At 38.4% G+C, this 23331-nt stretch overlaps 1 protein-coding gene across 14 annotated transcripts in view; it reads left to right on the top strand.

The window, feature by feature from the left end:
* The window catches only part of DMD (dystrophin), a 2035724-nt gene that overhangs the window by 221464 nt on the left and 1790929 nt on the right, over positions 1-23331 (top strand). The window contains exon 1 of one of the 14 annotated variants that reach the window (XM_039486282.1): positions 12168-12402. The exons of the other annotated variants lie outside the window; for them this stretch is intronic. Coding sequence (XP_039342216.1) covers positions 12360-12402 — 43 coding nt within the window. The 5' untranslated portion in view covers positions 12168-12359. Of the gene's footprint in view, positions 1-12167; positions 12403-23331 lie in introns of those variants that run through there. 14 annotated transcript variants of the gene reach the window in all.

The raw sequence follows: 23331 nt of genomic DNA, 5'->3' as shown, positions 1-23331 counted from the left end.
TCTCTTGGTTGTTTGTGCAAGTCAGAAGCTTAACAGCTGCAGTCTATGCTAGCTGAAGTTTCTGAGTGGCCTTTGATGGTCCAATTTAGAATATATTGCAGGAGTCTAGATTTGCAGTAGCGAAGGCATGGATAAATGTGGCAAGATCTACAGCTGAGATGAAAGGATGCAATCTTTCCTCGTGATCAAAGATAAGAGAAGGTGTTTGTGGTCACTGTTACTTAGGATCGACAAAAATCAATTGTTCTTTTAAAAATCTTTCTTTTTAATTAAATCCAATTTTTAAATTGTAAATTTAATTTTTATTTATAATAAATGTGTTTTTTTTTAAAAATAATGCATTTAAAATTAAATTTTAAATTGATAACCCATGTTAAGGTGTGAAATTATTATATTTGATATTTGATATTTTTAAATTTAAATGATTAACAGTACATGTTTGCTGCCATAGTTGTAATGAAAGTAAAACCACTGAACTGGCTGAAGTCACTGACTGCCTAAGTACCTGGAACCAGTGTGCAGAAGAGCTAAACCACCTTTTGACATCAGTAGCCTCTTCTGTAGATGCAGAGAGAATATTTCTTTCATTTCAGTTTATCCAGCTAGTTCAGTTCATTGAAGGTTGAGAAATCGATTGGGATTTGAAAAAAACCCAGGAGACTTGTTTTCCTCTATAATCTATAAGAATGAGATCTAATATTTCTAAAATCCTGAAGGCCATGTTGACCACGAATGATCAGTGCAATTCGTTAACTACCTTTTTTTAATAGATCAGTTAGTTTTAAATGCAAAATTTGTTTAAATAAACTTTTTTCTTATGTATCTAGTACTTTTATATTTTTTATTTAACTGTAAAATACTGTTTTGTGCATTCATAATTAAACTCAAATTTCCATCTGAATGGAGCTTGATACAAATCATGAGTTAAAAAAAAGTCATCTAGTAAATAATACATCAATCACTGTTTTCTAATATAAAAAATTAAGAATCTGGATAAATGTATGCCAGTGTATGATTGCTTAAATAAAGGTGTGTAGATACAATGTATCCACCTAGTTTGCATAAAGAAGCCAAATTTAGTGTAAAAGCTATATTTTGTTGAAAATCAACAGGTTTTAATGGTTACTAACCAATGAGAATCAACATTTCTTTAGGAATAGGGTGACCAGATGTCCTGATTTTATAGGGACAGTCCCAATTTTTGGGTCTTTTTCTTATATAGGCTCTTATTACCCCCCCCCCCCCCCCGATCCTGATTTTTCACATTTGCTATCTGATCACCCTGTTTAGGAAAATAATTAACAGTACAAATGCAAAATAAAATTAAAATGGATTATTTAAATCCTGCTTGCTGATTTAAATGAAATCACCCTGCAGTTGCTATCTGGGAATCCAGAGGCAGTGATGACACTGAAATTGAGAAACATTCAACAAAAGGTAGGCAGGTGCCCTCACCTGGGGGAGCAGACAGGCTCTTCAAAATACTGCGAAAATGCTCAAGCCTGCTAACAATCATCTCCAATTTATTCAGATTAACCCTAGGACAACTGGCCTTGTTTCATGTTCCTGTCTCTGTCAGACATTGGAAATGGTTCAGTATATATCCAAGGAAAGGAGATAGAATCCTCATCAACATAAGGGTGACAGTATAGCCTCAGGGAGCGAGTCACCAATTTTCCCACAAAATTCACATATATGTTGAACAGATTTGAATATGTTTAACCTTGGGATAGCAGTGGCAAAGAACGAAGCTCTAGGAAAGGAATTAGCATATCATCTTTCAAGTAGTTCTGTACCTCCCTGAAGATTTTGTGATGAGGCTAAGGCTCAGCTATGCCAAAGGCCACTGAAGAATTTAAGTAGTAATAACAGGGCATACTACTTTTATCCTTTATTCTGAAGAAGCCATCGACTGCAGACTGGAGTTTGCATGCCATATCCAGATCTGAAATCTGACTAGTTGGGGCTCATGTATTGGAAATCAGCGGATGCTGCTGGATAGTCCCATCACTACCTTCCCGGTTTCTACCCTAGAAAGTGATTAGTGATTGAGCAACAATTTAGATGGTCTCCTAAGCAAAGACTAGACCACAAACAGTTTGAAGATTGATGGTAATTTGAAGGTTGCCTCGAAGAGGCATTATCACTCATCAACAAAAGGCACAGATAATCGCTAGTAGTTTTCATCCAGGATTATGATTTCATTGAAGGATTATGATTGAGGGTATGGTTGTGCATTGTCAGCCAGTATATTTACTCATTCTACATAATCAGAACATATCTGGATTATAGCTAAATAGAAGACTTCAGTCTCCTTCACTTTTCACAATTACTAATTTGACTAAAACATTTTTGTGTCCATAGGTTGGATATGAAAGTAAGTAGTGGGGTACTCCGGGGACTAAACTATGTATGAGTGTTTGTATATAATCTACTGTTTGGCCACTTAAAACAGTGATCTCATTTACAGAGATCTCATGGTCCCTGATGTGCAACCTTATAATGAGGTTCTTCAGAGACAAGAAAGGTACATAATTTTAAATAAAACAAAACAATCTAATTGGTTCTTTTCCTCTTCTGATTTGGTTTTGGGAATGCAATTAACCTCTTGGTATTCCTGCACAATATGAATTTAAATCCACAGATGAAATTTAAATGAATACCACATGTTTAAGACTCGAAACATTTCCACTATTCTGTCTCTGTCTGATAGGAACCTTATTAAAAGAAAGAGATGAAAATTGTGTGGATTAATACCCTAGTTATATTTATGTAATGACTCTATAAGCAAGAAGCCTTTTTTAAAGTAGCAGCAGTGCAGACAACCAATGAAATCTGAGAATTTGGAAGTTAAGGTTGATATCCTTTTCTTAATCCATGAAGTAACTAAAGCAAGAAGCATTTTTCCAGTTTAGCTAATATTTTGCTTTACAGATAATGCAAAATTTGTAGTAAGATTTTAAAACAGCTAAACTGAGTAGTTTCAGTAATACTTAAAATTTGTATTGAAGGATCTCTCTGTCTAGTGTATGTGCCTATAATGTATGATGATACCTCTGTTATATCTCCTCTCTCTTACATATAAACATATGGTGGAGTGATAGCAAGCCTATAGTTAAAGTTCTGTTATTTTTTATACATATTGTGTATATGTTTGTATGTCTTGGCTCATACTACATTTTTCTGTTCTGTTTGTTCTCTATACTTTGTTATACATATTGTATTGGTTTCATGATATATACAATTCCTTTTGAGCAGTTGCAATTTGATTGGTAAATACGGTTTTGGTATGTATGCCAGTTTTGGAACTTTTAGCTGATGTGCACCTACAAGGAATCCAAGGACTATTTTGTGACCATTTTTCTTGTCAACACTTTTTAGCTAATATATTAACTTGGTCAACCAGTATTCTGATGTCTTAGTTGCCACAGGAAACTTACCAATAAGTCCACATGCTAGAAGTGCCTTTGACATTTATTGTTTAACAAATGTATTCCATATGGGTAGCGCCATTTTTTGAGGACAATTATTATTTCTTGCTCGAAATATCACAAGAGATCAAATCACATTGTGGCTTGACAAATTCAATTTATGAAATTGAAGCTGAGGTATGCTGTCAGAAAAAACTCCCACACTACTAAAGAACCATTTATTTATTTATTTTTACTCTCAGTCTTTAAAAGTGGCATAATTATTTTCCCTCCTCAAAATTGGAATTACAACTTGTTTAAGCACTTAGACCTTGAATGCCAAGTTTCAGCTGTAAGCAATTTTTTTTACATCTAAATTATAGAGCTTTAAAAATAGGATCTGTAATGGAAATGCTGCAAGATCCTTAATTCTAGTCATACAAACATTGTTATAATAAAACACATGAATGTTATTAGATTCACATGCATTGGTAACTACAAATTGTGTGAATAATACCAATCATTTAGCCTTTCTAGTGTAGGAGACTTCTAGGCCCCATCTCTTCCTCCAGTTTTTTGATATTGTATACTTTGTAGGTTTTATGTTCTTGTTGCCTTATTTATTTACAAATAGGGCTGGTTTAAGGCAGGGGCTGGCCTCAGTGCAGCAGGGATCAGGCAGGCTTCCTGCGTGCTGTGGCCCCACGCCGCTCCTTGAAGTATCTGGTTGCTGGCATGTCTCTGCAGCCCCTGGTGGGGGAGGCGGCTCTGTGTGTTGCCCTCATCTCCAGCACCATCCCCAGCCAATGGGAGCTGCAGGGGCGGTGCTTGCAAGTGCGGGCAGCACACGGAGACATGTTGTCCCCCTCTCCCCAGGGGTGTGCAGAGGCGTGCCAGCAGCTGGCTGCTTCTGGGAGTGGCATGGGTCTATGGCAGGCAGGCAGGCAGGTAGCCTGCCTGAGCCCTGCTGCACCGCCGGCTGGGAACCACCTGTGGTAAGTGCCTACCGGCGGGAGCCTGCACCTCACATCCCCTCCTGCACCCTAATCCCTTGCCCCAGGTCAGAATTCCCCTCCTGCACCCAAACTCCCTCCCAGAGCCTGCACCCCTCACCCTCTTCTGCACCCCACCACTCTGCCCCAACCTGGAGCCCCCTCCAGCACCGAAACTCCCTCCCAGAAAGAAACTAATATAGCAGCTGTTCTAAGGTAAGAAGTAGGCTAGTTTGAATTTACTTAACTATATTCTACATGTTTTAAGACTGACATGTAACCACAGAATGGCTTTATATTAATTAAAAGGCAAGTTTAGTATACCGTTAATAGCCTCAATGCTATAACAGTGATCATTATATTTTAAATTAGGAAAAAGACTTGTATAGAGGGGCCCACAGGAGAGTTAATCTGTCCCTGCCCACAAATCATCTTTTTTCTAATCCCTATATGTTAGCATAGCTATTCTCTGTTAAGGGAATCTAATATATTCTTGTAAGATATTATTTTAAACATGGAAGGCCTAAGTAACGGTATATTACAGGCTGTATTAAATGTGAGAATACAAAACCTATGCAGAGATAATGTTTAATTTCCTAGTGCAGTGCAGTATTAATTACATGTCTCTGTTATCTGTCTCTGTCATTACAGTATTGAGATGAGACCAGAATGGGAGATGCCGAGTGCCTTCATCCTCTTATTAGGAGATTAGGACAATCTACACTTTTGGGGAACTAATTTATGATTGTTGTTAACTGAAATGCCCCATAAACTGAGCAGAAAAAATATCTGGTTCAATGGGCATTGAAATCATTGGGAACTTGTCTATTGAGTTTAATGGACATTGATTCAGGGCTAGAGCACTGGAAGACATATTAGCACAGAAAAAATTCAAAACTGGGTACATTTAGTATATGTTTTCAGTTTGTTGTAGAGCTGAAAAAAATATTTATCTATATCCCCATGAGAAATACTTCATTGTTCTGAGTCTGGTCTCCTGTAGAACCAACAATGTTCCTTTGGGAAAGGGAAAAAAGCATTTGATTTAGTAAAAATTCTCTTACCAGAAATGCCTGTGAGAGTCCTGAGACTAGTGCCTTGAGCTACTGTTTTTCCACTTTACAGAGCCATATATGTTTTTTATATTCACATGAGTTGAATATATTAGAAAGTTCCAAAACAGAAATCCAGTCAATCTACTTCCTTAGCTTTTTATATTCGTAGTACACGTTTTCTCTTCCGTAACATGCCTAATCAATAATTGTCTGTATAAAAATGTGGACTCTTCTGGGGGAGCATTTTGCTGATAAGAATGTGGGAGCTAAGGCCTCGTGGAAAGGGATCTAACTTGCAAAACTGTGCCAATTACTTCCATTCTCCATACTCCTATTACTATATGTATTATATTAAGACATCCCAATACTGCCTTAAATTATGCTTCTAACACTTACATGAAATGTTGCTAGAGAAATCAGTTGTTTTCACTTAGCACACAATCCCTTTGGACCTGTGTCAACGCTCTCATCTAATCACATAATCATTGATGTGCTTACCATCTCAGCAACTCGCACTCAAAAATCAAAACAAAAGCCTGCAATTAAAGGGGCAAAGAGGAAATCAAATGATTTAAAATGTTAAATTTTGTTTTAATTAATTCTTAAGAGAACGTGTGGTGTTAAATAATCTCAGAAGCTTCAATCCAGTGTTCTCTGCATTCTAAAAATAACTAGGCTCCAATTTCTTGATATTAACTTTTTAGTAAGGAGAAATAAAACATAAAAAAAAACTTTTAAAAGTCAGCAGAAAACAGGGTTCTAGAAGTTTTTTCTTTCTTTTCTTTTTCAAACATCAGTCACGTTCTCGCTCATCTTCCTGTTCTTTCTCCTCTTCCTCTCCATCTTAGCAGGAACTGTGTTCTCTTTTTGAGTCTCCAAGTTCCCAGAATTGTAAAACCAATCCATTAATTTTACTGCTATATAATGTCAACATCAAAAAACAGATCTACACTGACATGTGTTGAATCAGGTAAAATTGCTTGAAAGTGGGATGACCCAGTGTGTGGTTCTTCTCATATATCATGCGCTAAGTGTTTTCCTTTTCAACATTGCAGGTCAGATTCTGAGCTAGTATAAATTGGCATAGCTCCAGTGACATCATGGTGCTACAAATGTATACCAGTTGAGTGCCTGGTCTTAGGAATTTCAAGATCCTCTGTAAAGTTTCTGCATTTAGGGAGAGAGAGAGAGAGAGAGAGAGAGAGAGAGAGAGTGCGTGTGCACCAGGGCCAGCTCCAGACCCCAGCGCGCCAAGCGCGCGCTTGGGGCGGCATTTTGCCGGCAGGGCGGCAGCCGGCTCCGGCGGACCTTCCGCAGTCATGCCTGCGGGAGGTCCACCAGAGCCGCGGGACCAGTGGACCTCCCACAGGCATGACTGTAAAATCTGACCCTGATTGTTTATCTTGCAACTCTGATCACTTCAGACCACTAATCCATCTCCCACACGACTACTCCTTACATTCCAAAAACTACTCCAGCCACTGTACTGTAAAATGGAATGAAATCTGACATAGCCTTGAAAAACGCTGATGTAGAATCTTTTTTTAGATAAATAGCCATCTGGCTAAAGAAAACAAAACCCTGTAATGATAGCCTTTTTTCCTGGGATTGGTATCCTTGTTTTGCATAAAATCCTATCTCCAAGGCAAATAACCTTTTAATTTTTTTTAAACAAGTGTTTGCCTTTCTCTATTTTCAACAATATAAACAATTTGTCAATAAAGAATAATAAACTCACAACAAGAGTGATTTTTTCATTTTCCTCTCTGTACTAGATGGAGGGAAAACATTTATGCTTTGAACTTAAAGGTCAGATACTACCTACAGTATTTGAAAAGATATATTGCTTTAACCAAAAATACTTTTATTTCAACAATATAATTGACAGGAAATTGAATATCAGATATGTAGCAGCCACAAAAAGATGATTTAACACCCACTGTTATTTTATGGGAAATATTATATACACATCAATCTTTCCAAAGGACACATGATGATAACCAGTTAACCAAACTGGAAATCAGTTGCATATCATGTATGGGAGTAACTAAAAAGCAGTGATAGGAAAGAGGAAAGATAATAATCGCTAGAAGAAGTTTCCTTTTCAGTTATTCTGCTACTGCTCATTATATGCCATTAGGATTTCTAATTAAGCATTGAAGATAGAAAATATGCCTGCAAATTTTTATCCCAATGATGTAATCAGGGAGTAAGACTTCACAGCAGTATGTATGACAAACTGGCACCATCCTGTGATTTTACCCGGCCATTTAATCTACTGCAGGGATATTTTTAATGTTCATATTACATATAGTATTTAAGAAGAATATTAATATAATTAAATTTTATATGTAAACATCCAAAGCAAGCAGATTCTACCACAGGACAACCAAGTAAAGAGCCCTTTTGTGACAAGAATTATAGATTACACTTAGATTACACATAGATTTGTTACACATAGATTAGAATATTGTAGTTTGCAATAGTGCTATATATCTTTACTCAGTCAAATAGCCATTATTAATGGAAGGATTTTCCTAGTGGCACCATTAATCATAGCTTGCCCACAGTCCATTTATTTCTGTCCTCATACTGGTTTTGTGCCTTTATTGGTCAATACTGATCATTATAATAGGAACCTAGCCTAGGCTTCAATGATAACCAGTGCCTTATTTGGCCCTAACTAAGATTTTCTTTCTTTTTAAATGGTCATGTTTTATGTGGCTTTACTTTTACTTTTAACATCCCCTGAACAGACTTTTGTATGTGTAGTTTCCTCTTTTTTAATTATGGTACACTGGCAGCAACATCATTTTGCAATCATCTTGACATTTGTAATGTCAACTCTGCAGACTTGTGTTAACCTCATTTTGCCATCATCTTAATGTATTAACCTCTGTATAGACCTGCACAGAAATAATTTTGCATTCATCCTGGCATGTGCAATAATGTCTCATTAGACTTGAACTAACAGAATTTTCTCATCATAATTTGCCATCATAATAACCAGGTCTTCACAGATTTAATGTGACAATCTCTTGCCACTGTAACTAACACTTTCAACAATTGTCTTCCAGAGGGAGTTTAAGGGAAGACAATGTAATTAAAAGAGAGGTCCTCAAACAATCCAGTACTCAAAGTGGTTTCAATTGCATATCTTAAATAATAAATAATCATGCCAGTATGCAGCATTTGTATATATTCCTTTTTTCCATAGATCTCAAAACACTGTACAAAAGTGGGTAAGCATTATTATCCCTATTTTCAAGATGGGAGAATAAAGCCCAGGGTTCATGTGGTGGGTCATTGCCAGTATTTGGAACAGAATCTGCATCTGCTGATTCCTAATGTGTTACTCTACCTATTGTGCTGCACTGCCTCCACCATACAATTAACTATGTTAAAGATGGATGGACATGTACCGTATGTTAACCTGCCAATCATTCATATTTGACATAGAGTAGAATAAAGTGAAGAGTGAAGGGGCCTCAATCCGCATTGGGCATCTGCAACACTACCATTATTTAATAATAATCACAAAATACAGGCCCAATCTCTTTAAAGACAGACAGCTGGATTTAAGTTGACATCACCAGCTAGGACACTTAACATGCAAAATGACCCTACATGAGACCTGAATTTAAGAGGCATAAGCTCACAGCTTAGGTGATGTTAATAATAATGAGACAAATCTGCCAGTTTCAGGGATCATAATGTGTCCCCTGTTGAAGGAACTGATGCGGGTTTGCCTCTGGAGATAGGATTTGGGGCAGTTCTGTCTGTTGTAGTGCAGAGGGTTTTGGGGGTAGGCCAGAGGATCCATACTGCCTGGATCCTCTCGTTCTGTGGCTCATGTGAGGGGTGTGCAAAGGGCACACACAGCTGTTTGAATAAATAGGCTGACCCTGCTGAAGAAGCTCCAGGGCCTCCTTGTAGCCTCGGAAGGAGGAGGGGCAGGTAGGGAAATATTCTCCTGCATCTGCCCAGTGCCTACCCCAGCTGCTAAGGCTGGCAAGGTGCTCACATAAGGATTTTGGCCTAAAAGCTTTTTTTTTAATGTTTCACTTCATGAAGCACAGACCAAATTGGGGTGCTGGAATATAAAAATCAGTGCGCTGTGCCAATATTGCAATTTCTACAGTGTATTTCTTTTTTTAATATAAAAATATACAGGTTTGGGAAACTAAGTAAACATATTGTTCTGCTTTTGTGGTTCCATGTTCGGAATGGTTTTGTTAGCCTTGTAATAAAATGAAAAGATCCCTTCTTTACTTTTGCTGTGATAAGGATATGGAAGAACTGTTGTTCTTCTGTTGCTAAAACACAGCTAAGTCTGTCATAACAAGAAGTGACAAATAGAAAGAATACGAGCATAAAACCAAAGCAAATGAGAGCTCACATGCTCCACATTAGTGCTTCAAAGATTCACATCCCAGTTTTCCTCTTTTCACTTTGGTGCCGCGATCCTAGAACTCTAACCACCTCTTCCCACACAGATCAATACGATAGATTTGCAAATATTAACAAGAACACTGAAAGAGCTTGTTTATGAGCCTGATAGTTGAATGGAGCAACAGACCTGGATTTCCAATATTTTTCATTCATCTTTGACAACTTTTTAATACAGATTGAATAGTTTTCTGAAGTTATAATCCAAACATCATCTGTATTAGGCTTATACTATCATCATTTTGCCTTGTGATGACATTTCTTGTCAAGCAAATGGACCATTGATGTTATAAGAAGTCACAAAGGGTTTTAAATCAGTTCCACTTTGTAGGCTACCTATTATTTGTTGAGGCATTTATTAACCGGACAAGCAACACTGCGTGTATTACTTTACTTCAGTCACATGTCTGAATTATGTGCTTTTTTTACTTTGTATATTATAGTAAATTACAATGTCGGAGAAGATCACTGCTCCATGCTCTGCGCTGATTACTACTACACAGTTGGTACTACATGGAATATTGTTTCTTTATTTGGGGACCTGCCCTGTCATAGAAATTATTCCGTCTGGCCCATGATTTTTTTCTTCTCAAAAACATATTTTTCCACCAAAGTACAACTTCACAATTTAAAAAAGCCTGCATTTCAAAGCAACCCAGCAGCTCAGTGACATCATAATTAAAGTAATTGTTTGCCAGAAAGTTAGATTTAGGGCTGGTCTACACTACCACTTAAGTCGATGTAACAACTTGGGTTGTGAAAATGACACCCCCCTTAGTGGCATAAGTTCCATCAACACCATGCTATGTCAGTGGGAGAGCATCTCCCATTGATGTAGCTTCTGCCTCTCATGCCTCTTATGCTGATTGGAGAATGCTCTACCATCAGCATAGCACGTCTTCACCAGACGCACTACAGCAATGCAGATGCGTCCATGTAGCTCGGTAGTGTAGACATGCCCTTAGTTACTGGTAAAGGCATGTTATCAAGTGAAAACTTTTAAAACATTTTAAAGGAGATGTTTAGCATAAAAAAGCAATTCCATGATTTACGGCTCTAGTTTCCTCAACCTTCTTCCCTGCCAAATCCTCAAATTGCTGCTGCTGTCAGGCTGTCACTGGTGCTCTGCTTCAGATTATTTTCAACATCAGTTCATGACTTTTGGTTCCTGTGAGTTGCAAATTAATCCTTTGGAGTCTGTTTACATGTCCTGCACATCCAGGCTCTTCTGGGCATTCATGTAGCTATCAGAGCAGAAAATGCCAGTTGTTGTAAAGGTTGGATGTGTCTTAGTTTTGAAAACAAAGTTTCTTAAGGATTTATTATCTTCTTTGTCTATGTGTAATTTTGGATAGATAATCCAGAAATTTATTCATACTTTTGTATTCATCATAAGTTCAGACTCCAGTCTTCAGCTTAAACTAAATCAAAAAATAAAATGTCTATTGCATTTTTTCCAGAATAGATTCTAAAAAATAAACTCTGAAACAAAAGCAGAAAATGACCAGGTTCCTGTGAATGGATTTACAATGGAATTCATGACTCGTTAATGCTGTTCTGTGAGTTACAGTCCATATAATTTCCTGTTTGTGCCCTTTATGGGTCATATTTTGGTTTTGTATAACAGGAGACTGAATGGCATTTGGCTTTTTATTTTTATGCATAGGAAGGTTACATGCAAACTCTGAGAATTCTTTAAAAAATAAATAGTTTCTACATAAAACCACAATTTCTGCTCAAATTGATGCAATCACAATTCAAAAACACTTATGAAAACACCTTTTGTAAGAGACCCTAAAGTACCCAAAATATAAACTGAAAATGAGATTAGACACCAATAAACCAGAATCTCTAATCATCCCTCCAAATAGGGAGGAAAATTATGTAACCTACAAAACACAAATCTGGTGTGTTTATTGATGAAACAAAATCTATTCTACAGGGCATGTATTGCAGTTGAATGGAGAGCAGGACTGTATCCACTGTGCTGTACTGCTGTGGATGTTACTTGGAAAGCTGTTAGACATCATTTATATCCATTACACTTGCCATCCTAGAAGCAGAGCCTTATATGTAGAGTTCATACGCTGTCCTATTATGGGAAACCAACTTGTTTTGAGGGAAGCATAGTTATTTGCTTCTGCGCAGGTCCTGGAATTTGAAACATCTCGGGGCCTCCACAGAACTCTGGCATTAGTTACTATGTCGGCTCCCTGGAAGTCAGGATCGCTCATTTTCCCCCTTACAGGCTCCAGATCTTAGAAGCAGTTATTTTTTACATCAAAACTAAAGAGTATACTGAAGAGGGTTTTTTTTTTTAACTTGGTGTGGCTTCTTGGGACATAATCATCATTATCCAGACACAAGCAAAACTCTGCAAAAATTATTGGAGCAGTAAAGTTGAAACATACTTTGCCAAGAAATATTTTGTTGTTGTTTTGCCTTGAGATTTCATGTCTGCTCACATGCTTTGGTATGAGGAAGTGGAAGATTGTTGTAAGTATGAACAGACTGAAATACTTTTTCACTATACTCACTTTGACATAATCTGATAATGCTGCACAGCCGGCTAACAGCATGCATTTTTCAGTATTTACTTTCCAACTATGAAAAAGCAGACTAATGGGAAAAAAAGGAGTAGTGTCTTGTCTGTTTAACCATTTTTGTAAAAAAATAAAAATACAAACCCTTGATATATAAAGAAGTATTTCATAAATTCAATACCGCTCTCATGGAAATAAAGAAAATACATTTCTTTCCAGAGTTTCACTACTTAATCAGATTTTTTGAAGGAAACAGACCAGTATCAGAAAAAAAGCTTTTTCATTATTATTTTAATAACCTGGCACCACATCAAAGAATTAATCAGTTGCTTTGAACTTTAATGGCATAAGCTGTTTCACGGCCCTAAATGAACATATACAGTGTGAGATCCCCTCTCATTATTATTAAAATAGCTGGTAACAACTAAACGAGGGGGTGGAGGTGCCAGCTTTACTCAAAATGAGCAGCAGCTGAGCTCCACTCTGCTTTTTTCCAGTGGGAGCAGAGAACCAGCACATTTTCTGTTCGGTTTGTTTATTCCTTTAAAGGCTGTCCTTTCACTTGAACAAAAAGAGTAGATTAAAAAGGATGATGAGTAAAAGAATGAAAGGTGGTTTAAAGGGGAAAAAACAGAATGTAAAAGAAATAAATGAAGTGCCATGGTTAGAAATCTGGGCAGACCTATTCTGCAGTTCTCACTCCTACTTTGTGGGATACCTTCTGAGCCCTGCACTCATCTCAGACCCACGCTTGAACCATTACCAGATCTCTCCTGCTTTTGTCTTGCCAGTTTGAACTGATTCCAGAGAAATACATGCTGGTGGGGTTTTTTCCATTGCATATACTGAACCATACAGTTTCTCACTTAAGTCTGATGAAGTTTCTTGAATATAGTGTTAGGCTTTTATCATGTTTGACAGGAAAGATAGCTTAAAACTCAATTCCATTTTTGACATTCATGACAAGTGAGGGGTTTTTTTGTGTGCGCTGCTTTTGTTTAAGGCTAAGTCTGGTTCTGCTTCTTGTGCAATAAATAACATTCTTGGCTTTATATAGATGAGCTGTGTCTTTTGAGACACTTGGACAAGTGTAGATCCAATATTACATCTAGTGCTGCAGGGAAAATCCTGCACTGGCAGGGGCTGGACTGGATTGTAAAGTCCTGAGGACAGAAACTTTGTCTTCTCTATTTATGTGTAAAGCACCTAAATGCATTCAGGGAACTCTATCAGAAATAAAATAATAATGACCTTTGCCAATGTCTGTACATCAGATATGGGGCAGATTGCTGCTCCATGAAACAACATATAGAATGGTATTCTTAGCGGGGGTATCTCTGTGGGGAGCCCCTTGTGGAGTTCACCTCCATTATCCCATCAAGGTGGCAAGGCTGCATGGAGACAGCTGTGTGGAAGAGATAATATAACTCCACAGTGTTATTTCGTCTGTCTAAGCTCTGTTGGGGAGGAACGGGGACAATGTATATCCCCCTGTATCCCATGCACTCCCCTCCCCAGGCTGCTGAGTTTCTATCAGCTCCACAGTCTGGACCCCCTTCTTAGCAGGCGAGGGAGATCTGTGTGGCTGGTCTCCTCTCTGTGGATATGGGGGTATAATTCCAGCCCAAGAATGGAGTAAATGAAAGAGACACTAATCTGGAGGTTGTGCCACTTTTGAGAAAATATGAATAAGAGACTGGAGTTTTTTAATCAGGAGGAGCATTCATGGCAGAAGCCATTTAAAAAGTCATATGCTTGCTTGTGCCCCATAGCTGCCCAGGTATCTTCTCTTCTACGTACAAGGATAAACTGGTAGCCTCAGAGGCACTGCTGTGTGATATCTACTGAGAACCAGAGACATTTAAAGTACCATATCTCTGTGGTCTTGTCACTTTGTATTTGCCCCTTTAACAGGGCTACTTTTTTCTTAACTTTGACTTCTTTTTAGGAATTTGTTGAGGCCCTTTTTTTTGTTATAGTCAAGTAAATAGAAAAGACAGCCACAGTATATTACAGTTGTTACAATGTGTGTCCAACATAATGTTCCTAAATGTGTTCTCCTCTTCCATTGCTCTGACCAGATCATTCGTCTCTTTGAATCCGTTCACTGGTGCCCCCTCTCTTTCTACATCAGGTAGCAAGCTTTTTGTTCTCACTCTCAGTGCTGTAACAAACATGCACAAAGCTTTGCTCTCTTCTTTCTATTTTCCATCTCTCCTTTCTCTTTTTAAAAAGCTCCTCCCTTATCCCACCTTTCTTACTCTTCTCTTTTCTCCTCTTTCCATTTGGAGCTCTCTCTCCCTTCTCCTGCACCAGATGGCTTCTGTCTTCCTCCTGAGATCCCTCCTTTAGGCACCCTTCTATGAAATCTTTCAAGCGTGACCTTTGCAAAGTCTCCAGTATTCCTTCCCCACCTTGAGCTTGTAACTGTCACCTTGGGTATTCTTTGTCTGATTGTTTTGTCTGTGTTTGAGCTATATTGAAACCTCCTTGGGACAGGACTGTCTCTCCTTATACATCTGTACAGTGTTAAGCACCCTGTCAGTAATCTATAAATAATTACAAAATGACGGGAAAAAAATCAGGTATAACAGACTTAATTTAAAAAAAAAACTTAGATTACTCTAACCTTCATCTTAGAATCCTCCATCTCTCAGGGACATTAATATCAATCACTATATATCTTTCTATACCAGAACAGACCCAATTCTTTTCTCAGTTATATACATGCAATCACATTGAAAGCAGTGGGGCCAGGTTTTGCCTACGTTACATCCATGACACTTTCTTCCCTTCATGGATTTGGACAAGTATAACTGAACGTAGAATTCATTACAATATTTGATCTTGTATATGTGTAATAAGGAGCAAATCCTGCCCTTTCCTTTATGGTAACCAGGGGCTACCCTTGCAGAGGAATTAGTGTACAAAAGGAGATTTGGTGTGGTAGGCAGCAGGTCAGAGCAGGGCATATTGGACTTGAGGAAAGAACCGAGGATCCCCTCTCTTTCTCTCACTCACTCACTCACTCACTTCTCTGCCCATTCTCCTCACCCACGCAGCTGTGCAGGCACTCCACAGCCTGTGGGGAAGGCTGCCTCCCCAGTTGTCCTGTACATCTGCCCATCACCTGAGCCAGAAACTCAGGTTTGGGGCCAGGCTCAGGATTTTGCCCTAAATGAATAATAGTTCCCTGATTCTTAAAATGCCCTGGTTTCTATGTAAATTGGAGAAGGTTAGGGGCTGCCCTAATTTATAACAGGATCTGGTTCCTTAAGGACCATTAGCCAGCTGAGGATTACTGTTGATGAGTGGAGCTCAGGCAGCACAAATGTGAATGAAATGGATGGGGCTGAGAATCTGGCCCATTATTTTTGGTGTAAAGGTCTGATTACATTACTGATTGAGTCAAATATATGGGATTATGTCATGAAGTAGAATTGTAAAGGTACAATATTTATGAAGGAGATTAACCCCAGGCCAACAGCATTAATATCAAGAGTAAAATTGTTTGAGATTCGGAATTATCCAAAGAGACTCCACATTTATAAATGGTTGTCACTGGGAGCAGGATTAGGTTTGTACATTTGTTATCAATGATTACCAGATAAACAAACTCAGCTTGAATTCTACCAATAAATGGATTGCAAACCACGGCTGACTGGTTGGTTTTTTTTTACAGTGCTTTTTCAATTAAATGGCACCCCAAAGCCTAATCATCATTTAGAAGGATAACCGCTGTGCTGTGTTGTAGTTAACCACCGAAAAAGACTCCTCAGTAAATTTAGCATAACTTCATATCATCACAGTGTTATTAAGAAGAATCCACTTGTGGTAATGCTGTATCAATGTTAGAGTAAGCAGAACAGCACCAAGAATTTTAAGCAACCTTACCTTACTGAAGAGTGTGCTTAGTGGAGAGAAAAAAGAAAAAGTTAGCAGACTGTGGTGTTTAATAACTGCTTGCCAGCTGGGCTATACTAGAGAACATATTCATTAACCTTCGAGGAAAAACACATGGAACAGAAGAGATGGGGAAATACTTATGGTTTTCATTCTGTCTTCAAGTATTAGTTTCAAGTGCTTTAAATCCCAGTGTTCCTAGTTACTTGCCACATGTGTAACAAATAACAAAGTTCTTAACCACATGTTTGGAAGGAAAGTGCTGGTGTTGAAGGAGGAGTTAATCATAATCTCTCTTGCTTTGGTAGAAGAACCCTTTTAATATATTGAATAACTTTTAGAGCATTATGATTACAAAATTTGAGATATTTTTCAGTCCCTTCTATTTCTGATTATTTGCTGCAGAAGTAGTAAGTCTCTCTATGGCTCATATATATCACTTGTGTCCAGCCATTTCTGCCTGAGGAAAGAACATATTATTTCAAACAGTAATGCAAGATGCTACATATGTGTATCTATTGTTGTAGGGGAAAAATTGATAGTATTTGATAAACAGTATGTGTTTCCGTATCATGTAATGCAAATGCACAAGAAGACAGAATTAAGGTTGGACATGCAAGCTTAACTTTGATTGCTTAAATGAACCTTTTTTAGTTTTTGCTTTTAAAGGGTCTCATCCTCAACTGATGTAAATCAGCCTAATTTCATTGACAGCAGAGGATATGGCCATATATCTTTAATGGCAGACCATATTACAAAAAATATGCAAGCTGAACAGTTTTACTGTAAGGTGGGGGTGTGGGGTGTGTGGAGAGAAGTTGTGCTAGTTTGTGTTTGATTTTGATTTTTTTTAAACAAAATGGGGGGAAAAAAGGAAAAAAAATCCTCCAAGCTTATATATTTCAAAGCTCTGCTGTACATAAAAAGGGTCTACCTTGTTCTTGATACATGAAGTCTTACCCACCCTGCTTTTGTTGAAAGGCTGTATGGATGACTGGAGAACTACTGGGACAGTGAACCACATGAAACAAAAAGATTGCATGAGTGAGATGAGAAGGCAATTCAAAACTTTGTATGTTTTTCTGTGTTAGCTATTTTACTCCAACTTTTGACAAACAATTGGGAGAGAAGATCCCTTTACCAATAAGTAAAACACTATACTCTTCCAGCTGAGAGATGAGAGAGATCTCATTCCAATCCTCTAGCCCTCCAATAGTAATCTACTAAAAAAAGCAAAGAGAATACTTGATATTCCTAATATAAAAACCTAAAAAGAAGGGCGGGGGTGGGGGGAAGAAGAGAGAAAAAGAAAATAAAACCTTTGCCTTCAATAAGCAGAGATGTTATATCATCCCTCCCCGCCTGATTGGTTTGTCAGGCTTTAGTTTACTAAATGTAAAAAATACAATTATTTGTGGAGGAAAAAAACAGTGACTGATTTCACATTTGACCTTGAATACACAGTAAACCACTCAGGTGCCTCCGTGTCTGGTTGCATAGTTATGTGCCAAATTCTAAGATTGTTGTTTTGGTGTTTGTTTGGGAGTTTAAAGACATTATCCATGTAAGAGACTCTTCAGCTTTCAGACAGTTTAGGGAATTGAAAGAATTTAAGGGTTATTGGAATTTTGACATTTCGGCCTTTTATTCTGAAAGATACTTTGATTAAAATGTTGGAGATCTCAGTTAATGGAGGCGTTGCTGCTATTTCAGATATACAGAGTATGCAGTTTGAAGGAAAGCCAAATCACAATGAGAAGGAATAATGATGACCTTGGTTTATTTTTTACTCAGTACATTCAGGTTTTGATTGGATTCTGAACAAGGCAACAGTTTTCTTTCCCAGAAAGCACTGCTGTAATCCTTGGAGGCTTGTGTTCTGTTATCAAAGCAGCTGGTTCGTATTGCAGCATTTTCTTGTGAAGGTCGTGGGCTGCTGTGTGGGAAAAAAAAAAGAAAGATTTCCTTATTGGACACAACCAAGTACCATCTTTTTATGAGAAAATTTCTGCACTGAGACCTATTACCCTTTTGAACCGGCTAGCGCACTACTGATGATATATAGAAAAGCTTTGTAGAGAGCTACAGGATTCTGCCCTCCACACATACACTTTGATATTTCTCTTGATCGTGTTTGTTATCTCTTTCAGTAAAAAAACTATTTATTTTCAAATGGTCCCCACTGAATTTCCTTTGTAAACAGAGTTCATTTCTGAAAGGTGGGGATGAGGGAGCATGGGAACAAAGAAATGAAGTCTCTGATCCTTTTATTAACAAAGACAATATTAGTGTCATGTAGTTGGAATGTTTTCTGTTTTATAGCCTAATTATTGAAGACTCTTAAGGAAAGCTGTAAATAAGCTGATTTTAAAAAGTCAGGTAAAATTCTCTGCTGGTACAAATGGGTGAATCTCCAATTAGGTGAATAGACCCAGAAGTAGAATAGCAGAGGTGTTTCAGGTCAGGATGCAAGTGTATTGGCAAAGCTGTGGGGAGAAGCCTGCACAACCATTGTTTGCATAATGCAACACTGTTAGACCTTCCAAATTAACTAAGATTAGGAACACAAAATTAACTACTAGATTTAAAAAAAAATCAGTTTTGCTCTGAGTTACCATGAAGTGATATCTGAAATACCACAGTTGTTCCTTTAGTTGGAATGGAAAGTACTGTGATATGACAGATGGCTCTCTGTAGTAACTGTGGGTAAACATTGAGCTTTTAATAGCCTGGGCACCTATAAAATCTCTCAGTAATGTTCTTCAAAATATATTTTTCTCCAAGAACTGTGTGAAATGCTGGGAACAAAATCCAATCTGTTTTCAGTTTCATTAAAGACATAAATCTCAGCCCATGTTCACAGGAAGGTTCATCCACACATTGACCACAGATTTCAACTCTTTCGTAGCCATGTGGCCTTCTTATCGACTCAAAACCTTCCCCAGAGTCTGAGACTCTGTCTTACCTGTTGTCTTCTGTAGAGATTCTGAAAGCCTTTAATCTAATTTTCCATTCAGCTGAAAAGCCTGTTTCACACAATAAGACCTTTAAAGGATGAGAAGGTAGGTTTGCACTTACCCTGTCAAGGTTTCCATTTATCCCATTAAGAACAATCTTTTTCTGAGCACATGTACAGTCTACCCCTAAAGTTGAACAACACTAAGGAAGGAAAAGATTCACTAATTTAAAAGTGAAGCAGGGTCCTCCCTTTACCCCAAAAAGACTGATGTGAGAGTAAATCAACTAGCATTCCCATGGCACAGGTGGATAGACTGCTTGAAAACCTCTGGGACTGCAGAAGATTTCAACAGGTAAGGCACTCTTATGATTGGGTAATCAAATGGGTAAATTTGATGCTGTCAAATTTACCTGGGGGTTGATTAGAACTGCTCTATTAAAAATATTCAGTAGGAGAGATGCTCAGAGGGTGCAAACCTTCTTTGAATTGAAACTACTGCAATGAGTTCCCCAAAGCCTTGTGAACTCACACATTTAAAGTGTGCATAGCCATATTAATTCCACTTCCAGTTTTGTACGTTTCCTTTGTGGCACAGTTCTATAGCCAGATCATTCTCTTTGTTTTCTGATGGTTTAGGCCAAGTTTGTTAGCAACCCAAAACATTATTAATGTGTTATATTGGATCTAGAAAAGAGCAACATTGATTTGTCATTCATTCTGACACCATTTTATCCTCATTTTTATTCTCAAACCATGGTTTCCTTCCTCATTAAGTGCTGTTAAGCTATGGTTCCTATGCATAAGAGGTCAAAATAGCTACATTCTTCAGTGCTAGTGTTAATTTTGGACCAAGAGTGCTAGAACACATCCTTTTACAGTAGACTGTAGAGGAAAAATAATTTCTGAAACATTTTGCAAGGGTGATTCCCTCCCGGACCCCACATGAATAATGAGTAAAAATTGGAAGTTTTTAGGGACAATGGAATGCAATTGAAATTGTGAAATGTGGCATGAATATTAGGAACTATTACTTATAGTGAAACACACTAGACTGTGTCTTAATGGAACCGCAATACACTCCATTGCGGGACCGAGTGTTGTAAAGTCGAAACCCATTGTGGTAAGTCGAATCAGGGTGTCCATTCCGAAATGTCATAAGTGCCATTTGTTGTAAGTCGAACGTCGTAAAGTTGAGGACTGCCTGTACCCTTATATTTAGTTCAGTCATTTATCTCTCTCTGTCAAGAAATTACTGATTGAAAACATGCTATATCCTAACAGGGGCAGCTCTAGCTCTTTTGCCGCCTCAAGCACGGCAGGCAAGATTCGGTGGGACTGGCGGACCTCCCGCAGGCATATTGCCGAAGGCTGCCTGACTACCACCCTCACAGGGACTGGCAGGGTGCCCCCCGCGGCTTGCCGCCCCAGGCACGTGCTTGGAGCGCTGGTGCCTAGAGCTGCTGCTGTATCCTAAAAAGGCTTTAATTATTATTAGGTTTTAGGATCCTCAGGACGAATTTAGGGTTCTAAATCAAGGGACAGAAGTGGCGTTAACTCAGCACTGAAGCTATATGAATAAGGGATGCTTGGTTTTCTGGCAATTGGAACAAAATAGAAAGAATAGAAAAAATAGTTTTGGATAGAAGGAGACATTTTGTTGTGACAAAATTGAAAATTTTTGATCACTTTTAAATATTTTTGATTTTGAAGTAAAATTAAAGGAAATTTCAAAATGAAAAGTCATTTTGAAGGGAAACATTGAAACATTTTATTTTTAATTATTTTGGATTTTTATTTTTTATGCAATTCAGTAAAACCAACTCAAATTCACAAAACATTTGAGTGGTACCAAAAAAGCATTTTTTGCCAAAATGAAGTTTCAAAAAAAATGTCAGCACCTTCCCACGGACACCATATTTACCTGTCTCCCTTGTCTTCAGCCCTCTTGTTCCCTTATTGCTGTGTCTTTTAGATAAGCTCCTCCCTTCTCCAAGCAGGCCTGCTTATTTTCCACATTATACCGGGGTGACCTGGGCTTCAGCATGGAGCCATTTCAATTAGACTGCCACTGCTGCTGTATTGAATCAGTTGCCTCCTGCTGGCTTTGCTGTGATGTAAGAAAATGAAAAGTAAAACAGAATTGATAAGGAGGACCCAGCCTTTCCTACGCTGGCCACATATATTTCTTTTCAGGTTACTCGCCTACCCCCACCCCAGATAACTGGCAAGGCCTGAAGGTGCAAAACATCTTAAGACTATCCAGTCTGCTAAGAGTTAATGTTAGGTGGTGCTCTCTGGCTATTACAGCCAGAGTTTGTGTTCTGTGGGCAGTAGAGCTTTCTGGCCCCAGTTGGGAGTTCCCAGCGTTGTTCTGGCTGACTCAAAAAGCTTCCAGGGACTGCGTGCCAGAGAAGAATCTGTCACAGCCCATTAAAAGGTGAAATTTGTGCTCTTGTCTGCAGTAGTTCTGCTCTGCTGGCCAGAGTGGAAGTGGGAGGTGGGAACACATCTCTTCTCCCTTTTAGATGTCTCATGTGGCTCTTGATTGTGAGGGATGTGGTAGTCATTCAGCAACAGAGCCAAATGGCTTTCTAATATTTTGGCTAAGTTATTTTTGATCTCATAGCTACTGGGCCAACTGCAAATTTGAAAGAAAAATCTAATTTTCTATGCTTTTCATGGGTTCATTACAAATTAATAAACAAACTGCTTTCTAAGGCTAACTGTTTTAAATTTTTACTGAACTAAGAATTAGTCTGTACAAGTATCAAATCAAGGTTACAATTGCAATTAAGTCAGTAAATCAATGAATAAACAATGATATTGAATTGTGTCACTATATAATCATGTTATCAAATAGACACAGCCAATAATCAAGTTGTGAGATTAATGTTGCACATACAGTTCATACAAACAGTAACCCCAGGAAAGTAAGGCAGTGGTCATTTTGTCACTCAACCTTCGAAGAGGTATTTATGCTCCTCCAAAGTTCCATGTACCAAGTGACTGCACAGTTGGCTCCCTTCCCAGTCTAATTTCCCTACATTTGATATAGAGCAGTCAGCAATTTTTGCTTTCTCTTTATAGAGTAGAATGGTTCCACTGACACTTTTTATAACCCAGGGGGACACAATATGATTTAGGGTGGGAATTGTCTTAGAAGTTGGGTTAGGAAATGCTTAATGGTGCCTTTCTAATATAAATTTATACACACATAGAGTTATTTAAACACTCACATGTGCTCTCTCATTCACACCTCAAAAAATGTTGCAGAGAAATAATAATTGGAGGGTGACATAGGTTCTCTGTCACACTCCTCTTCCAGAGCCCGCTGGCTGTCCCAATAAAGTACAGAGAGGCTTTCAATTATGCAGCACCCGTGGCTTTATTTACACATACACAGTTCTCCCATCACCAGTGTTGAGTTATATACAAGGCTTATAGGGTTAGTTCCCTCTTTTCCTGCAGTCAGCCCACAGCTGGGAGTCTGAGCTTTCCCTGCCTGGCTTTTCTTCTGGCTCCAAGCCCTTATAACTGCTGGCTTGTCAGGCCCTCAGGTGGAGCCAATCCCCAGGCCTGGCATCAGGTCTGTTTCACCAGCCCCAATCTATTTCCCTTGATTGGAGCTGGCTGAGCAGGGGTAATTAGGTGCTTTTGCACCAGCACCCTGCTACAGAGGGGAATGTCCTCACACAGTAACAAAAAAGAGAAAAAGGTTGCTTCAGGGACAGAGAAGGGAAAAAAGTTCACTCTTCAGCTTACATAATCTTCAGAGTCAGCTGGGCGTGAGAGTCAGGACTGGGGTTCAGGGGGCCACGTGGTGGTGTCTCTGATTGGTACCTCATGCCAGTAGCTTTCTGTTTTTCTATAGGACCAGCCTTGGAAAGTAGCAGTCTCAGCTTTTCTTGGCTTGGTGGTGGCCCAAGGAGAACACATCATCTTTCTCAATTACCTTCACATATCAGGTTGTGATTCTAGCTTGTTCTACCTATGGCACCTCCTTAGTGGTCTTCCAAGCAA

This window comes from Mauremys reevesii, linkage group 1 (genome assembly GCF_016161935.1).
Source record: "Mauremys reevesii isolate NIE-2019 linkage group 1, ASM1616193v1, whole genome shotgun sequence".
NCBI classification, from domain to species: Eukaryota; Metazoa; Chordata; order Testudines; family Geoemydidae; genus Mauremys; species Mauremys reevesii.
The sequence above is the reverse complement of the archived record's forward strand: the minus strand, read 5'-3'. Positions and strand labels throughout refer to the sequence as shown.